Here is an 18,682-nt window from a genome sequence, read left to right on the forward strand (position 1 = left end):
GGCTATACTCACACTTGGTTTAACTCCACATAAAGCAACCACTCTGAGCAAATTCAGGCAGAGGAAATGTTTTAATCAGAGCTGGAACCATGCCTAGTATCTCAGAACAACTCCCTCACTTCTTCCAAAGTCTAGGTCAGTTTGGGGAAGTATTATGATCTACAGATTCATTTAGTTTAAGGTCAGAAGATCATATAGTCTGATCTCCTGTATATCACAAGCCAATTAAGTTTCACCCAGTTACCTCTGTATTGAACCCAATAACTGGTGTTTGTCTAAAACGTACCTTCCAGAAAGGCAACCAGTCGTTAAACCTTGATTTGAAGACTTCAAGAGATGGAAACTCCACCACAGTAATACAAATAATACATTACAGCACACAGGCCTCCTCTCCTAAGATTTGTTAGAAAATGATAGGCCTTTTGGGCTTTGTCTCAGACCCCAAATGTGTGCAGAGCTGGATGCAAAACGTGGTATCAAGGGGAATAAGAAATCCCGGGACAGTGAGGGTCATACGAGGGAGGCCTCACAAGGTATACAGAAGCATCTGAACATTTGTACCGTTTTGTGAACTAGTCCTGTGAACCTATTGACATGCACCTTCCACTTCTCAGATCACCGCTTCTCTACCCCCTGTCCCCCCCATCACTCCCCAACCTCTGCAGAATACCACGGCATTCTCCAGACAAGGTCCAGAACACTAGAGTATCACCACTGGAAGCTGTAGTGTTCAGAATTATTTCTGTAGAATACACTAACAATTTTAACATTTTTTATAAATGACAAAAAACAGCTGTGTGTGACCTGTAGGTAGAACTCACTCCTGAAACCAGGGCCTCATTATGCTAGGTGTTGTACATACCCATAAAAAGAGAAACACCTGGTCCAGTGAGTTTACAATCCAAATAGGTAAGACAGTCACAGGTAAGAGAAAGGAAATATCATTATCCACATTTCATAGATGGAGAACTGAGGCACAGAGAGATTAAATGACTTGCCTAAGGTCACATGGGAAGTCTACAGCCTGCTGGGGTTGAACCAAGGTCTCCTAAAGAGACCTCCTGAGAGCTTGTTGTTGGTTTTAATTGTATTGATTCTTAAAATGATGTAAAAGGTGCCCAAGACAATAAATGAAGATGTTTTTAATGTGGTTAGAAACAGAAATACATTCATACGTGGTCACTTACAGGTACAAATGTACTCTACACTGCAGGCTTTTATTTGAAATTTGGTGGCGTGAGGGAATCAAACTCTGGGGAACAGAATAGATGTCTTTCAAATGTAGGCTCCACAGAGTGCACACCCCAAATTTTCCGCCAATTAAATTATTTTAGATTTGCTGGATTATTTTGGCAGTCAATAAACAAAAAAAGTATTTTACATCCACCCAGTACTTTTTGCTTTTCTCAGAGGAGCTCCTTATGGACTCATCATAGCTGAATATTCTAAGGAATTCTTGGCTTGTTTTCTGACAGAGGGGATACACCTGTGATGCAAAGGGGTTTTGTTTTGTTTTTCTAGATAATCCACAAGTCTCATGGATCTATAGATTTAAGGCCAGAGGTAATAAAAACTCTCTTCATATTCCATGGTATAACACTACATGGGGAACACAACAACAAAATTCTTTCACAGTTTTTAAGGATACCAAAGACAAAAGGAGATTTATGAAATGTGGTCCAGAGTCACTAGCTTTAAAACATTTCCCTGCTGCTTCTGGAAACTTGTCCCTGTTACAAGAGATAGGACTGAAATAGATAAATTTGCCTTTCCTCTTTTTTTTCTCTTCATAGTATCAGTTTGGAATGCTAATTATACTCTCTTTGGTTTACAACTATGTCTTAGATTACTTCAATGAGTGTTTGCAACATGAAGGAAAAGTTCAATGGCTAATTAATATGTCATTAATTACAGCTTGATGAGGTCCTTAGGTAGGAATGCATGGACCAGATCACTCAAACTTCACTCTAAATTTCTAATGTGAAAAAGTCTGATGAAGTTCCTTTCACCTACATCTTTGCTGATAAAATTGTTGGACCTAGCAGCAGTCAAAGTCTCTCTACTCTGCCCTCTCGACTTTGGAGTGGATATCTGCAATGCACTCTAGGATAACTGACAGGAAAAGCCAAAGAGCTCATGAAAGTTGAATTCTGAGGAGCCGAGCCCAGTGAGGTCATGTTTCCAAATATGTTCAGTCAGGCTGAACATTTATTCCAGGTTCTGATTTTTCGCATATCATTAAAAAAAAATTGCCACTAATCTGATATACCCTGTGCACAGGCCTCCAGGCAAAGGGTGGAGTTTCAGAGTAAATGGCTAAACTTTCTTTTAATGTCACTGGAATGAGAGCCCGAAGAGTGTGTCCAGATAGGACAAGATGGTTAAGACGGTTGGACAGAAGCACAAAATGTTCTATGCTGTCATCGTTTCTTATGCTGATTTACTCTTAATTGAAAGATTGGTTATTTTATAGAAACAGACACTTCTTAAATGTTTTTGTATCCCTGGACGCTACTCTCATTACAGGATATGAGCAATTTCTACCAAATGCAAGGGCAGTTAACGCCCATCTTACAGTGGAAGAGTAAGGCCCTGTGTGTATCACTGTGCTTTGTGGAGTCCTAGCATTTAATTTCCTACATAGCCGAGTTAATACACTTGTCTCCTGAGTATTTGCATCAGCTGCTCATTGTCTAAGGGTTGGTACACAATGGAAATCAGTTAAAGATATTTTTCTAGTGGTGTTGTATTTATTTCTTTTGAAGTGAATTTGATGCTGTTGAAAGGGGCCAGATTTTAAAATCCTTTATCCACAGAGCAGCCAAGTGCAGTGTGGACTGTGGACCTGTCCTTACACTGCTCTGTCAATGTGCTTCCAATCTGAGCCTCAGGGGTCAGAAAGGAGTTCAGTCTCCATCCCCATTCATTGGAGGCCTCTCCACTTAGACTGCCACTTAGACTATAAGCAATGTTTTTGTAACGTGCAAACCTTTCCAGTAGAAACCACCAAGTCTTCTCCCATAAACCACTGAACAGGCTACAAATGATACTAACTTTCAGTCACTGCTCACCTGGATTGGCTTTGAGCCAGTGACTTAAAGGGACACAGTCAACTTGAAATCTAGGCCCCTTCCAATTTGTGTATTTCTGTGGTTTTTGAAATGCTTTCCCTTCCCCCCATTGCTGTGGGAAAGACTACATGAGGGAAACAGTTAACTCAACTGTAAACAAAATGCTGTCGAATGCACAAAATAAACAAGCTGAAATAGTGTGAGAAATATTTATTTCCACCAATCTCTTGCAGGTCAAGTGATTGTGGGTATTAATTTAGTTTAAAAACAAATAAGAGAAATTTCAATTTTAACTTGGTGTCCCTTTAAACGTGAAAACATCCACTATCCCATTTCCAGTCACCTGAGCCATCCAAGTCCCCCAGCCCTGGGAAGTTATTCTCATGCAGAATCACATGCCATGCACTATTTTATGTTTCCGCACCTCTCTGTAGTTCTCGCTGACTCGGTCCAAGCTGAGAGAATACACAAGATCCCTTCCTCCCACAAACAGTCGCTCTTGATATTCATCCAGCAGCATTGTGTGAAGACCAAGGTATCCAGATGGGCTATGAAAGACTGATGTCCTGTTTAAATCCCAGAGCTCTGAAATACAACCAGTGTGCATGATCAATACCCAACAACTTAGTTTCACGACTTCGTTTTCATGTTTTTCCAGGGAACGAGGTAAAAGGTTTTGGGGACATTAAGATATTCTGAATCTTAAAAACGCCTAGTAAGAAAGAGACACAGAACACTTGGGAACTATTTTCAAAACTGTCCAAATGTCCTGGAGATCTGGAAGTGGATTTGTACATTGTAATCTTTGTGCTCAATCTACCATGTGACAGAAAAACAAAATGTTTCCTCTTTAGCATTTTAGAAAAGGGAATCAACTCTTTAAAACATTAGCTGCAAATAAGAAAAGGGGGATGAATCAATAGAAAGTCATTTGCCAGAAATTCAGACTCTGGTGGATAAATTATCCCAGCCTTCACTTCCCCCCACCGAGCTGCATGTCTGTTAAGCCCCCAATGATAAGTAAGTATATTCTTAGTCACTTCACAATAAATTGCTTCCTTTCATCCCTTTCATGTTTTTTTTTCTACTGAAGGCCCAACTCAGCTCCCATTGAATTCAATGTAAATTTTGCCACTGAAATCAATGAGAGTAGCAGACATCCTGTACCCTATGTGTCCACATTTTCAAAGGCAACTATGGATTTTGGGTAGCTGCCACATGGTGAGTTGACCTTTCAGGAGGGCTGGGGCTAACCTACTCCCTCTCCCAGGCTCATGCTCCCTCTCTCCTGCTGAAGGGAATAAGTCCTGGGGTCAAATGATAGAAGATTGGTGATTCACGGTACGTATAAATTGCACAAAATAAAAATATCAAAAAACCCACCCATGGCCATGAGTCCCAGAGCCCAGGTCAACTGACTCGAGGCTCAAGGGTCACAGGCTACGAGGTTAAAAATAGCAGGGTAGACATTCCCGCTTGGGCTACAGCCAGGGCTCTGAAACCCAGTGAAGGGAGAGGGTTTCAGATCCCAGGTTCCAGCCCAAGCAGGAACATCTGCACGGCTATTTTTAGCCCTATAGCATGAACCTGAGTCAGTTGACTCAGGCTCTGAGACTTTCTGCTGCAGGACGTTTTTTGTTTGCCTGTTTTTTCAGTATAGACATACCCTCAGTACCAGGTCTGCTGGTTTAAAGAGCAGCCTGAATTCAGGGAGAGAAGGGAGCAGAGAGGCCCTCCTTGGATCCCAGGCAGATGGCCTGGGGAGTGTAATCCTGCAAGAAGCACACCAGGAAGGCTGAAAGCCAGGCTGCCTGAGGAAAGGCTCCGCAAAAGGGAGCAGAGAGACTTGTTTTAATGCCTAGAAAGAGGGCCTTGGAAATGACACCTTTAGAGAGCAGATCAGGCTCTTGCTGGGGAAAGGGACCTGTTTATAGGTGAAAATTGTGCTGAATTGGTTTATTCTGAAGAAGTAAAACTCAAGCCTGAAAAAAGGGACTAAAATACTGATGTTGGACAGTCTCATGTGAAGAATTAAACTACAGTAAACTAAAGCCACATTACTTCTGAATGAGAGCACCCACATGGGGATGAACATACTTTAACTTAGGTGCATTAACTTAACATCTTTAGTTAATTCGTTGTAACTTTCCTGAATGTCCCTGTGTAGAAGAGCCTTTTCATCACGACTAGTGTTATATTACGATTAGAAGTGGGATATTTTGGTGGTGAAATGTTGGAAACCCTGTGCTGCATTGTGCCTGATCTGCATGGACGGAAAATTTCTCTCTCCAGATGAAATCTTTCAGAAACATTCAATCTATATATAAGTCTGTACTTATATAAATAAGGGGATCAAACCAGAACTTCAAATACAATTTTTGTCTCAAACAACCACTTCCTGCTTTTCCTTTTCAGTGATAAAAACCCTATATATTCTTTTTTTGACTCAGCCTTGGGGTGAGAGAAATGGAATTTTAACGTTCTGGTTATACACTGGTCAAAAGAAGATCCAGAGATATCTTTGTAACACTCTCCTGATTTACCTGCACCTTGTCCTGGGAGCAAAATTCTCATAACAGAGACATTATTTCACTTGACAGATATGCCTCTTGGTTAGGTCTGCACAAGAAATCAGAGTGGACTGGTTTTCAAATGTGAGCGCCAAAATAGGATGAGCTATCTACATTTGGGCATTTAAATCGACAGACTGGTACATAAAACTCAGTCATGCCAGGTGCATCCTCATCTCCCATTGAGATGTTGAGAGAGTTTAGCATCTTTCAAGATCAGCCTGGGGAAGAGGGAAATATATGCACCTCCTATACTACTAATCTGGATGTCTAATTATGAGAGGTTTGTCCTATATGTCCTATAGGCATCCATATTTAAAAATTGGTAGCCCTGGGCCAAATTCATCCCTGGTGTAACTTTATTGACTTGAACAGCACCAGGAACATTTGTCCCCTGTGTCTAAATGTGTTTATAGTGGACATCCAGAAGACACGTATGCTCCTCCAGGTCCCATTCTCACTGATTAAAACAGCCATAAAACAATAATGGACTCCAAAAAGCAAAAGGTGAGAGTGCAAAAACTTTGTGAAACAAGCTAGAGGAAACTGGTGTGACGTCAATAGGAACTGCATGTGTGTAAATGATGGCAAAAATTTCATCCATAACCTTGTAATGTAGATGGACCATAGACTGGTGGCTCAACACTAGGTAACACGTAGTCAATTAGCAGAGCTTCCCATTTGGTGGCTGGACCTGTGCTATATGAAAATTCACTCAGGCTCCTCGTGTTGTATATGGAGAAGCTACTACGTACCATGTGAGCTAAAGAGGAGCTTCCCCCCTTGATAAGCCAGTATAGATGCCAGAGCTAAAAGGCTTTTTTCCATGAACCTACACCTCACATGGATCTATAGACATTTAAAAGATACTCCATTTGGAGAGGAAGGACTATTTCAGGAGCCTGTATTGTTTAGTGTTTAGCACAGAGGACTGGAAATAAAGCCAGTTAGCTTCCATTCCCATCCTTAGGCAAGTCACAACCTCAATGTGTCTCAGTTTAACTATCTGTAAGATTAGTAGAATGCTACTTAGTTATTTCAGGCAGTGTAATTAGCTCATTGAAATCTTCAGATAAAAAGTATCATATAAATGCAAAGCATCATTACTGCAGGAACAATATTTCTCTGCTTCCTCTGGGCACACAAAGAAATGGTTGTTTCAATATTTACACATTCCTAAATTGACTCTGTCAGTTCACTTACCAACAAAAGGCTTAGTGCAACTATGGGCTCGTAGACTATATTTCATAAAAGAAGTACAGTATCTGAAATTGAACAAAACTTGCCAGTTCCTTGCTCACTGTTTTCCATGCCCATCCAATTCTGCAGGTCTGTCCTCTGCCTTCCAGACACAAATTGGCAGATATTCAAGGCAATCTCACTTGCCAAGTTCTTTCTTATAACAAACACACTTTTTATGAACTGATTCTGATTATTCTCCCTTCTATGTGAGGATAATGATAAATGATGAGATGTGCTGGGCCTCCAGCAGCTCTCTTCTTTCTTGGACAGGACACTGTTGGCTACTTGCAGAGCTATACCAGGCTATATTCACTATGGCTAATTTCTGCTCTGTTTTAATGCTCATTTCCCAAATAGTGTCTATCCTTCCAAATTTCCAAGGATTGTGCTAGAGCAAATATTTCTCCTACTAGAAGAATGAACTTGGGAACTATTTGATTTTGACATCTCCAGTTTTTAAATTAAAACACTTTTTTTTTCTTTCAGCAAAATATGCTTGGTGTTCTAAATACAGAAAGCTTCTTAAAGGTGGTGATTTTTGAGTGCATAGCCAAAGCATGCTGCCGCCTAGACTAATCATTTACCCTGATACCCAACCCTCAAAAGCCAATCCCCCGGTGCAGACCCTCTATATAGGCTTCTGTTGTTAACCATAAATACTGATTGTTCCTTGTTCCAGTTTGTACTTTGTTAAGGAGGGTGACAAAGCTACAGAAGCACACGGCTTTGTGTAGCATTACATCACAACCACACAAGTCTATCGCTCACCTCTTTTGCCTTCTCAAAAAAATCTTCGGTTCCCTCTTTACATTTTTTGCAGAAATACAATCTTACCTCCCACATTACTTAATTCTGCCGCACATTCTTCCAGTGAAGATGCTTTCCAGATGTGGGACACTGACAAATGATTCTGACATGCTGAACAAGCTGAGTATGCAAGGTGAACTTCTCAGGCCTGCTTCATAACAAGAGGCAGCACTTAGGGTTGCCATGTGTCTCAAACAATAATGTAATAGATTCTCTAATGTAATCTATGATGTCCATGTAATGTGAGCAGACAATCTGAATGACATTTTATTTCTTTAACTATCAGTTTAGCTGTGGACTACAAATATTACAGCTAGCCAGCTTTGGCAAGAACCTGGCAGAACACAAAGGAGTATGAATTAATTCAGATTTTTGCTACAGGTGAATTCCAAAATTTGCTCACTCCTCTTGCCAAAACGAGATGTATGAAAAGGAGAGAAACCAAGACAGAGAGATAGAGAAAGATCCTGAGAGACTTGTAACACAAGTGATTACTGGATGAATCAAAAAGTCCTTCTGGATAAGACTCATTAGACAACCTTCAAATTTGAGGACAACCACCTACTAGTGGTTTTAAGAAAAAAGTTCAGCCAGTCCTCAAGCCTATAAAAGTCAGTTAGTTTCTCTGGACATGTCATTCTTCCTGATTGGATGGTAACAGTAAAATCAGCCTTCATCCTCAACCCATCAGTACTTTAGAAAAGATGATTATACACAGGAACCACAACTAGTAATCCATCACCAAAATCAAAATATCATCTTACAAGTGCTTGGATCAGTCTGACAAGGTTGGGACCCTTAACTGGCAATATTCCATATAAAATTGATAACAGGAGGCACAGTTCTTTCTCCCTGGGAAACAAGGAATCTTGGCCACTGAACATGAGCTAGTACATTAGTAATGTCATTCTGCCTCCCTGACCTACCCATAATCTTCAAAGCAATCCTGCTTTTAAACACTGCAGATGAACACTTGAAGCTGCATCTCAATGATATTTATTGGGCTCGGAATAGCTGTACTGTTGCCTAAATAGCATATCAAAGGGGGAAAAGATCCTTCATTTCTTACCCACCAACCTCTACGCTTTCACCTCAACCAGAGTTGAATCAGAATGAATCACACCAAAAAAAGAGATAACTTATGAAGTCGCAGATAGTGGTAATGCTGAAAGTTACCACTCTGTTTTTCCATACACAAAAAGAATCCATATACTTTTTAGTCTGCAATACTTAAATTTTCAGTTAATGTGCAAAATAGAAGTAAAAGTCATTGTGAGAGAGTGCAGTGTGGAACTCTGCTAAAGTATGCAGCCACTTTAACCCACAATATGGCAGCCAGGCAGACTCCTCAGAAATTGGATAGAGCAATAAACAGAAAGCAATATCCTAATAGCTGCAAGAAACATCCTCTTCAGTTATACTCCATAACTGGGATAATATAAGCTCACTTTCATAGCATCAAGGATTTAACTCTTCCTATTTATGAATGCTAATCAGGAATTAATAGTCAGCTAATATGCAAAAGGGGGAAGATATTTCACCTTTCAGCTACCTTTTACAAACACGGGGGTTTGTGGGTGTGCATGTGTGTGAAAGCCTGGCCCCACTGAAGTCAGTGTGTGTTTTGCCTATGATTTCCATGGAGCTAGGATTTCCCCTAGATCTGTTATGACCAATACAGCTAAGGACAGTAACAAACTAAGGGACTTGAGTCAATAGTGGACATTCACAATTTGTCACTCTTCCCGGTTATCACAGAGCTACAACATTCAAATGTCCTAGCAGAAAAAGGTACTACATTGGTTGCCACATCAGATACTTGTAAACCTACAGTCCTAATGTAGACTAAAAGGAGGCCCGTGACTCAATCTCTTCTTTTTAACAGCAGATGATCCTGGCTAAGAAGCTCCATTTGGAGAATGCATTTGTCCCAGTCAAAAAGGATAGATCATTGATGTCCATGGATGATTCTTCCCAGGGAGGAATCAACTTTCTTCTAGACACTTCTTTGGAATTTGTGGATTTGAACATGAAGCCTGCAGTCAGAGTACAGCAAACATCAGAGGGAAAAATAAATCCCACAAACACAACTGCAAATACAGACCTTCCCTTATCTGTACAAACCACATTTCATAAAAATCTCTGAAATTAAATAAGGTGATTATTGTACTTTTAGATGGTCTAAGTGCTTTACGGAGCACAGAACTTTCTCCTTATCTTTTTACAATATTGGACAAGATTATTACTGGTGTGATCCTATTCATGTAACAGATTGCTGGGTACAGTTTGGGTTTTTCCCCCTCCTAATTTGGTTTGGTTGCAAATATTCAATAGAAATAGAAATCAAACCTTTAAAAACATGAGATGCATTTACATAGTTAAGCTTGTTAGATTGTGCTCTGATCTCATTAAGTAGCTGTTCGTGCTTAAAATTAATCTTTCACTTTTTTCTCTGTCTTCTATTTAGTTTATCTTTCTTAGTGATTGTAGTTCATATTCAGCAGATGGCACTGTAACTGATCTATTTTTATGTCTTATGCAATGGAAATATAAAACATTATAAACCTGCCAAGATATATAGTATGGATACTACATCCACTCCTATAGAAACCAAAGTGTACGCTCCTGTAAAATTCTGGAGTAAAGTTCCCCTTCATAGCTTTCCATAGTGAAGCTATAGCTCCCATTAAAAATAACAATATAAAGCCATTAAACAGGCTGTAAACATAGAGATTTTAAAATTTAATCAAATGAATATATGCCAGTCCAATAAAATATTCTCTAGTCGTCAATTTTATTTAATTCTTTTTGAAGAGAAATTCAGTGTTGATATTTTGCTACTTAACATCAACTCACTGTAACGATGGAAACTTAATTTTAAAAAGGGGGTGGGGGATTCTTTTCAAACTAGTGGAAAGCATTTTCAGTATCTGATTTTCAATGGATTATAATGACACTGAAGTAATGCATGTTTTAAACAAGCGACAGTATAACATATTTGGGATAAATTTTTGACATGCACCCATGCTCCTCCTCACTTTATTAATGATTAAAGTTAGATTGTCTTGTGTGACCATACTGATGTTTTAGAATGATAGAACAGTATGCTGGAAAAAAGATCAAATATGCTCTCTTTCAGTGCACTTAATGGAAGGCATTGGTCTGATTCTGATCGCCTTGGTTCTGGTGCAAATCAGGAGTAATTACACTGAAGTAAACTGAGTTACACTGGTGCAGAACTGGCTAGAGCCACACCGTGATCTTAACAAAAAATAAGGAAAACAAGGCACGAAGGTATGTTTTGTCAGACTATTCGTACAACATGCAAATCACATTGTTCCAATTTGATACTGTCAGTGAAAGGTTTGTGAAAGAGCAAAAACTTGGAAATTGGGTAACTGAGTAGGTAGATGGATACAGCTGGTGAAAAGATGTAATATGAAACAAAAATATAGTCATCATGGGGGAAATTGTGGCCCACAGAATTAAGAGTTTTGCTGTTGGTTTCAGTGGGGCTAGAATTTCCCCTCCGCTTACCCCCCGATCTTGGTAATTTAAGAGAAATGACAACTGTGTATATTGTAACAAGATAAACCACCATTATATATGCAACTGGTTGGGCATAGGGCCAAATCCTTAGCTAGTGCAAATGTACAAGTCCATAGAGCTCACCAGCTCTTAAGCTTTCCCTATAGCTTTATATTTCATTGTACAGAGCAGTGGTTCTCAAGTAGGGTTGCCAACTCTCTACTCACATAAAACTGAACACTGTTGCCCCACCCCTCCTCTGAGGCCCCGCCAATGCCCTGCCCCTTCTCTGAGGCCCTGCTCTCGCTCACTCCATTCCCCACTTCCTTTGCTGGTTGCTCTCCCCACCCTCACTCACTGGTTCATTTTCACCAGGCTGGCTCAGGGAGCTGGGGTACATGAGGGAGTGAGGGTGAGGGCTCCGGCTGGGGATGCGGGCTCTGAGGTGGGGCCAGAAATGAGGAGTTCAGAGTGTGGGAAGGGGCTCCAGGCTGAGGCAGTGGGTTGGGATGTGAGAGGGGGTGAGGGCTCTGGCTGCGGGGTGCAGGCTCTGGGGTAGGACCAGGGATGAGGGATTTGGGGTGCAGGGCAGGGCTCCGGGCTGGGACTGAGAGGTTTGGAGGGTGGGAGGGGGATCAGGGCTGGAGCAGTGGCTTGGGGGGCTGGAGCAGGGCGTTTGGGCACTGGAGGAGGGTCTCATGGGTGCAGGCTCTGGGCGGCGCTTACCTCAAGCAGCTCCTGGAAGCAGCAACATGTTCCCTGTGCAGCTCCTATGCGGAGGTGCGTCTAGGAGGCTCTGTGTGCTGCCCCGTCTGCAGACGCCGCCCCTGCAGCTCCCCTTGGCCGCGGTTCCCGGCCAATGGAAGCTGCGGGGGCAGCGCTTAGGGTGGGGGCAGCGTGCGGAGCCCTCTTCTGCCCCTACATGTAGGAGTCAGAGGGGGGACATGCAGCTGCTTCCTGGGAGCCTGCGCACCGCTGCCAACCACACAGTCAATGGCCTGGTCAGTGGTGCTGACGGAGCCTCTAGGATCCCTTTTTAACCAGGTGTTCTGGTCGAAAACTGGACACCTGGTCACCCTATTCTCAACCAGGGGTCGGGGGCCCCCCTGGGGGGCCACGAGCAGGTTTCTGGAGGTCCGCCAAGCAGGGCTGGCATTAGATTTGCTGGGACCCAGAGCGGAAAGTTGAAGCCCCACCACATGGGGCTGAAACCCAGAGCCCTGAGACCCACCACCCAGGGCTGAAGCCAAAACCTAAGCAACTTACCTTTGCGGGGCCCTGGGAAATTGCCCTGCTTGCTACCCCCTAATGCTGGCCCTGGTTTTATATGCAGAAAAGCAGTTATTGTGGCACAGGTGGGCCGTGGAGTTTTAATAGTATGTTGGGGGGGGGGCTCAGAAAGAAAAAGGTTGAGACCCCCTGGTCCAGAGTTCATTGCTTGTTTGTGGTTGGGCTAAAATCCTCTGCTCAGCAACCAGCCTGAGGATCTGGGCTGGATACTTGTGAACTACCCAGGAATCCTCATCCCCAGGCTGCAAAGAGGGAGATATGCCTCGCTGCAGCTGCTATTGCACCTCTCATCGCACGCGCTCAGCTGCCCCACACGCTCCCTGCACACCAGTGTGCAGAGTCCCCGCACTGCTGGCCTCTATGCCACAAAGCTGTGTGCACCCGTTGTGCAATCGCCTCAAATGCTGCTGCACGGTGACTCAGGCATTCCTTGTTTGTAGACTGTGATCTCTTTGGGGCATTCGCCTGTCTTCCTACATGCCAGAGAAGTGCCTAGCAGGCTTTTGGATGCTGTTTCTGACCTTGCTTTTATTGGTATTAAACCACTGTAACTTGCAATTAACTTCTCCCTTAGGGCTTGATCCAAAGCCCTAGGGGAATCTTTCCATTGACTTCAGTGGGTTTTGGAATTGACCCATGAATCAATGCCGAGGGGAGAGGAATCAGACCAACTATAAATAAGAATAATAATAGCATCTTATTTTTTTCCAGTGACTCCTGTGTTTTTAAAGTGCAATTTTTTTCCCCAGAACATGCTTGTAATGAATTGGCATTCACAGCCAGCATCGGGTTGCCCAGCCAGCTTTACTTGTTTGTTGCTGGAGTTTTCAAATCAAGCTTCCTGCAGCGATTCCACGCTTATTTCCAATTAGCTGGCTGTTTCCCGTGCAGTAACAGATTGTCAGCCCACAACATCTTGCTCCGTTTTTGGACTCATTTCAGTGCTGGACAGTAAATGCTGGCAAGCAATCAAACCAAGGCTCCATAACGACAACATCTGCACTGATCATCCAAGACTCCAAAGGTTTTGGTGGGCTGCAAAATGTGCCTCTTCCCACAAAACATGCCCCAACATCCCTCAGTGTTTGTCGTCAATAACCGTGGAATGAAATATATGAGTATTGCAGGAGAATGTGGACCAGATTCTTAACTGGTGTAAATCTGCATACAGACATTTACCCTACACCAGCAGAGATCCTGGTCCATGGTATATGGATCTTGGTCCCGGCTCCAGCAGTTCTTATGTGAGCAATCCTTAACTTCAATGGGACTGCTGGCCTGGGCATGGTATACTCACATGAGATTGAGAATTTTAAAGTTGGTCTCCTATTAAGCAGGGCTGCAGGGTTTTTGGGGGGCCTGAGGAAAAATCTGAAATTGAGATCACTCCCCACCCTTCCAAAAGGAATCCCGCCAAGGGGAGGCTGGGCAGATGAGTTTGGTGAGTGAGCCTGTACTTCACCCACCCCACAGAAGTAGTTCATCTGCTATCCCATGGCACTGGGCCCTGCTCCGAGCAATGCTACCTGGTGTGTGGGGTCGCAGTGCGACTCAGGTTTGGCCTGGTCACCCCTCTGTCATGGAGGAGGGGCCACCAAACCAAACCTGAGTGGCACTGTGACCCCGCGTGCCAGGTTAAAGCTTGATTTGAGTGCCCTCTCAAACAGTGGCCAAGGGCAAACAGTCCCTCCCTCACCTCAGCTCTTCTTTCTCCTTACTCAGGACAATTCCACACTGACTTCAGTATTTAATGATACTTACTTCTTTTGTAAAGCACTTTCAGATGTATGGATGATATATAATATATAAGATGTAGGTATTTATTTATTTATTAGTAGTAGTAATAGTAGGATTTTTCCAGAGCAAAAAGTGCAAAATAGGGAGTTTCATACCATTAGTTCCTCCATGGTTATTCCTAAAAAGAGTTTCAATACAAACATAAAAGTGAAAATATTCGTATTTTATTGTTACACCCTGGTGGAGTACAACTTGAAATAGTCCTGGAGAACATTATCTAACTGTCCTATCAAAGCAAAGCCAATGTTTTTATTTATAAATATTATATGGCACTGTTTCTACTGAGCGAATCTACTAAAAATAAGTTAAAATGTCTTAAATTATATTTAATTTCTTAACAGTTTAACAGTTGAAAGAGAAGATTTATAAATCTCTGTGTTTTAGAAGGTACACATGGTTCAAATAAGTACAGCACTTTTCTGATCAAACACAGACAGATCGACCTCTTGAAGTCTTGATTTATTAAGGTGTACCACTCACTACATGCTTATTACCAACCAAGCACTGGTAGAATTCTTCCTATGGAGAAATCCAGTGTTTTGACAGGAAGAGAATCCGGTGCTTTCATTTAAAATAAAGATGCCAAATAAGTTAGCGTTTTAGGCTATTCAAAATGACTGTTAAATTGAATTTCCTTTGAAAGGATGGATAAAAATAATCTATCCCAAGTGATTTTCATGGGGCATACACTCTTGAACAGGATGGCATGTGATTGACAGCATAAGCAAGGATATCTGGAACCATCAACATGATAAAAAACAGAAGGAAAGAGAAAAGAGGCATTGTAGGGAAAGCAAAAAAAGAGGGAAAACTGAGAAGTAAAGAAATAAAAGATGAAAGGAAATTTTCAGCTTAGCTTCTCTGCCAAATCAATTACTCACAGCAGATGCAGAGTCTGATATAATATTCCATAGGTGAGTTAAAAAAATCCTTCTACACCACACACCCCAGAGTAAGTGTAAGTGCTCATAAGGCTGAGCACAATATCTGTAAATATAAGGTAAATAAATGGCACCATGTGCAACCAATATTTTGTTGCCCCTGGAATCTGCTCTTCCTAATACAACAAAATAACTGTGTTCGAATGCTCCGGTTTAGAGTAACATGAAATAGGCCAGAACCTCAGCTGCTGCAAATAATTGACTTCAATGGAGCTACACTGATTTTTACCAACTGCGGTTTGGCCCCATGTTTTCATCTCTTTGGCTACCCTTTCTGGCTTGATCCTGCTTTCCTGACACACCCAGAACTCCTATGCCTTTTAATAGGAAATCTAGGTGCCTAAGAAATACATAAATCAAGGCTTGTTTGTTAGGTCCAATTTAATCAGATAGTTTTCCATGTTAAATAAAGTCAGACGAAGGTGCTTACATCATGCGCTATTTTTAAGGAAGAATCTATATTAAGGTACATTTAAATACAGGCTAAAGATATATCCCTATATAGGACAAGTGTTTGTAATCATGAAGCTCTTTTTTAAACCATCATAAGAAAAGTATTATATAGCAAAAACCTTCTTTAAGAAACCATTTCTTGTCTGATTTGTTTTCCCAGATTTTCCCCATATATACATAATTATCTGCAAAGTATTAGGAAAGTTAAATATTTTCAGAGAGAGAAAAAAAACCCTTTTTGTGAATAACTAGGGACAACTTTGAAGCCTTTCAAAATGTCGATAATGCTACGCAAATATTAGCAGTCAAGTGAATGGAGACATTTAAAATACTTCTGCCATTTGACTTGGACTCTGCAGATCTTGACAATGTTAATGTTAGCTAAAGTAACTGGAGAAGGTATGTCAACATTAGGCAGCTATTACTGGTCATATAACAATTGTGAATTATATAAAGCACTGCACAGGTACCCTAAGCCTTCACAGATGATTACACACATTTTTATTCACACATTTTCTATTCCTCTGTTTCTGGTATGCACGGAAAAATAGGGAACAAAGGCTACAATATGTTCAAAGTATGCCTCGCCATGCTTTAGTTGCTGAAGAGTCAAATACAATTAAAAACAGTTTGGGCTCCCTTACAATTTTTAAGAGTTCATCCCGAAGCTGGGCTTCCACTCCTAGCTTGCAGTGTAATCATCATAATAAATTTGGGGTCAGATTTTTCTAAAACATCTAAGAGATTTAAGAATACAAGTTCCATTGCATTTCAATGGAATTTGTGTTCCTAAATCCCTTAAATGCTTTTGAACTCACCCCTGCCCAAAACCAATACAATGAAAGGCCCTCTAGTATGCACAGAAACATGTAATCTAAATTACAAGTACATGTTGGTATGCCCTCATCCCACCTGATAGTAACCATAAAGAAAGAAAGAGAAACACAGTTTCAGAATTACCCTGTCCTGTTTAATTTCACAGTCTGTGTATAAACACTGTGCACTTTCAGTGTTCCTTCAATACATCCCTCTTTATTGTATCTGTATACAAAGGCATCTTTGTTTTAAAATATTTGTGTTTTATTTTAACAGCAGAGATGCAATGATTTTCTTGGGTCACTATGCCTTCTGTTGTTACAGATGACTTTACGCTAGGTAGAGCATGAAATATTTACCTGGGTGGCCTTTAAAATAATCATTTCTCATAAGGACTCTTGTTTTACATCCCACAGTATCTACAGAAACAGAGCAGCAGCATTGCAGCTTCGTTATTATCATTTATATTGCAGTAGTGCCTAGAGGCCCTCAACTAAGGTCTGGTCATATTCCACTGTGCCAGGTGCTGCACAAATATAGTAAGGGACAGTCCCTGCCTTGGAGAGTTTACAATCTGAATAGAGGAGATGGAAAGAAAGTGGGGGAAAGGAAGTGTCGTCTCCATTGTATAGATGGGACAGTGAGGCACAGAGAGAAAAAGGTTTCTGATCTCACTAAATCTCACTAAAGTAAATGGAATCTTTCCATTATCTTCAATGGGTGATGGATCAGGTCAAAAGTAACTTGCTCAAGATCACTCTGGAAATCTGTGGAAGGGCAGGGAATTGGAACCCACCCCAAGTTTCTGTTCAGTGTCTTAACAACAAGACCAACTACTTGCTATCAGAACTTGCTTTTCAGCAAACACTCACAGCTTGATATGCAGTCAGTACATTCAAAACATTCTTTAAAGTTCTAGAGATCTTACTGGTTGTAGTGCTATTCTCCCATGTTAAAAACAGGGAATATGTCTGAAAGCATAACTGTCTTTAAAATCAGAATCAACTTTTGAAGCGTGCCCACTGTATGACTGCATTTAGCTAATATATATGTGTTTGATAAAAGTAGTATGCTAAGATGGGGGGAAAATGAGACACACTATGAAAGAACAACTTGTACAAACGAGTGTTTTTTCTCATTATTATAAATTGGTTGGACTACATGATGCCTTCCAAGCATACTCACTGAAACTGACAAAGTGCCTGAGTCTGTCCCCACTAGCTTCATGGTTAATAGGAAACAGTTCCACAGTGAAATTAGTGTTAATTGTATTAGGCTTATATTTGCCAAAAGCTGTTATACACCGATCTTCTAGCAACATTTGGCACAGGAGGTAAACTGAAACTCATATTTTGCATAGATTTATAACCACTGGATTATTTGAGGGTCTATTAAGTTTATAATTCATGATGCATATTGCTCCAGTATTTATACTGCGAGATGCAATTATTCATCCATTATGTTATGAAACAGATGCAAACTATACATCATGTATTGTATGAAATAACTTGACATTGAATAATATATTTATCCAAACTGTCACAAGTAAGAATCCTTAACTCGGGGATGAACAGTTCATATGCATGCATTATTTAACTGAAAGCTATTTAATTGTTTATGTCGTACTCCATTAATATTTTAGAGGAAAATGTTAAATTCAAGTAGTTCTGCCATTTGTTAGGGGAGATTTTCCCCTTATTTCAGGAGTTAGGAATTGGGATCATTATTCTGTTTTTGGGTGTGAGGTTGCTGGTAACATTCTGCACACTGAAGTATGGTGTGAAGGGGGCTAGAAATAATTTCACTACAGAGGCAAATTTAAAAAAGCAATAAAAGCAGAGGCTAAATGTCCATTTGTGTGAATTTAAATAATTTCCTCCAATGCAGGTCCTATTTGTGAAACCCTTATTAACACTGGTGAGTATGTACTCATGGAAACAGTTGCTGACTTCAATGAGATCATTTACCTGAGTATGTTCTTCTGCAGGAGGCAGGTAGAACTTGGTTTTAACTGCTAAGAACTATAAGGGGCGGAATAGTTAGTGCTGTTATCTGTGCTTCATCTCCCCTTGACAGGGTGAGACCATGGCCTCCCACTTGATATGTTAGCGAGTGCTGGCAAGGTAGTGCCAGAGTGGGGGAAGTACATCATACCTTTCTAAAGCAA

At 41.1% G+C, this 18,682-nt stretch overlaps 1 protein-coding gene across 1 annotated transcript in view; it reads right to left on the bottom strand.

Moving 5' to 3' along the window:
- The window catches only part of SEMA3E (semaphorin 3E), a 222,632-nt gene that overhangs the window by 96,851 nt on the left and 107,099 nt on the right, over window positions 1–18,682 (bottom strand). Inside the window, exon 2 of the mRNA XM_037889249.2 lies at window positions 3,496–3,656. Coding sequence (XP_037745177.1) covers window positions 3,496–3,656 — 161 coding nt within the window. The remainder of the gene's footprint in view (window positions 1–3,495; window positions 3,657–18,682) is intronic.

Source organism: Chelonia mydas, chromosome 1 (genome assembly GCF_015237465.2).
Source record: "Chelonia mydas isolate rCheMyd1 chromosome 1, rCheMyd1.pri.v2, whole genome shotgun sequence".
Lineage (NCBI taxonomy): Eukaryota > Metazoa > Chordata > Testudines > Cheloniidae > Chelonia > Chelonia mydas.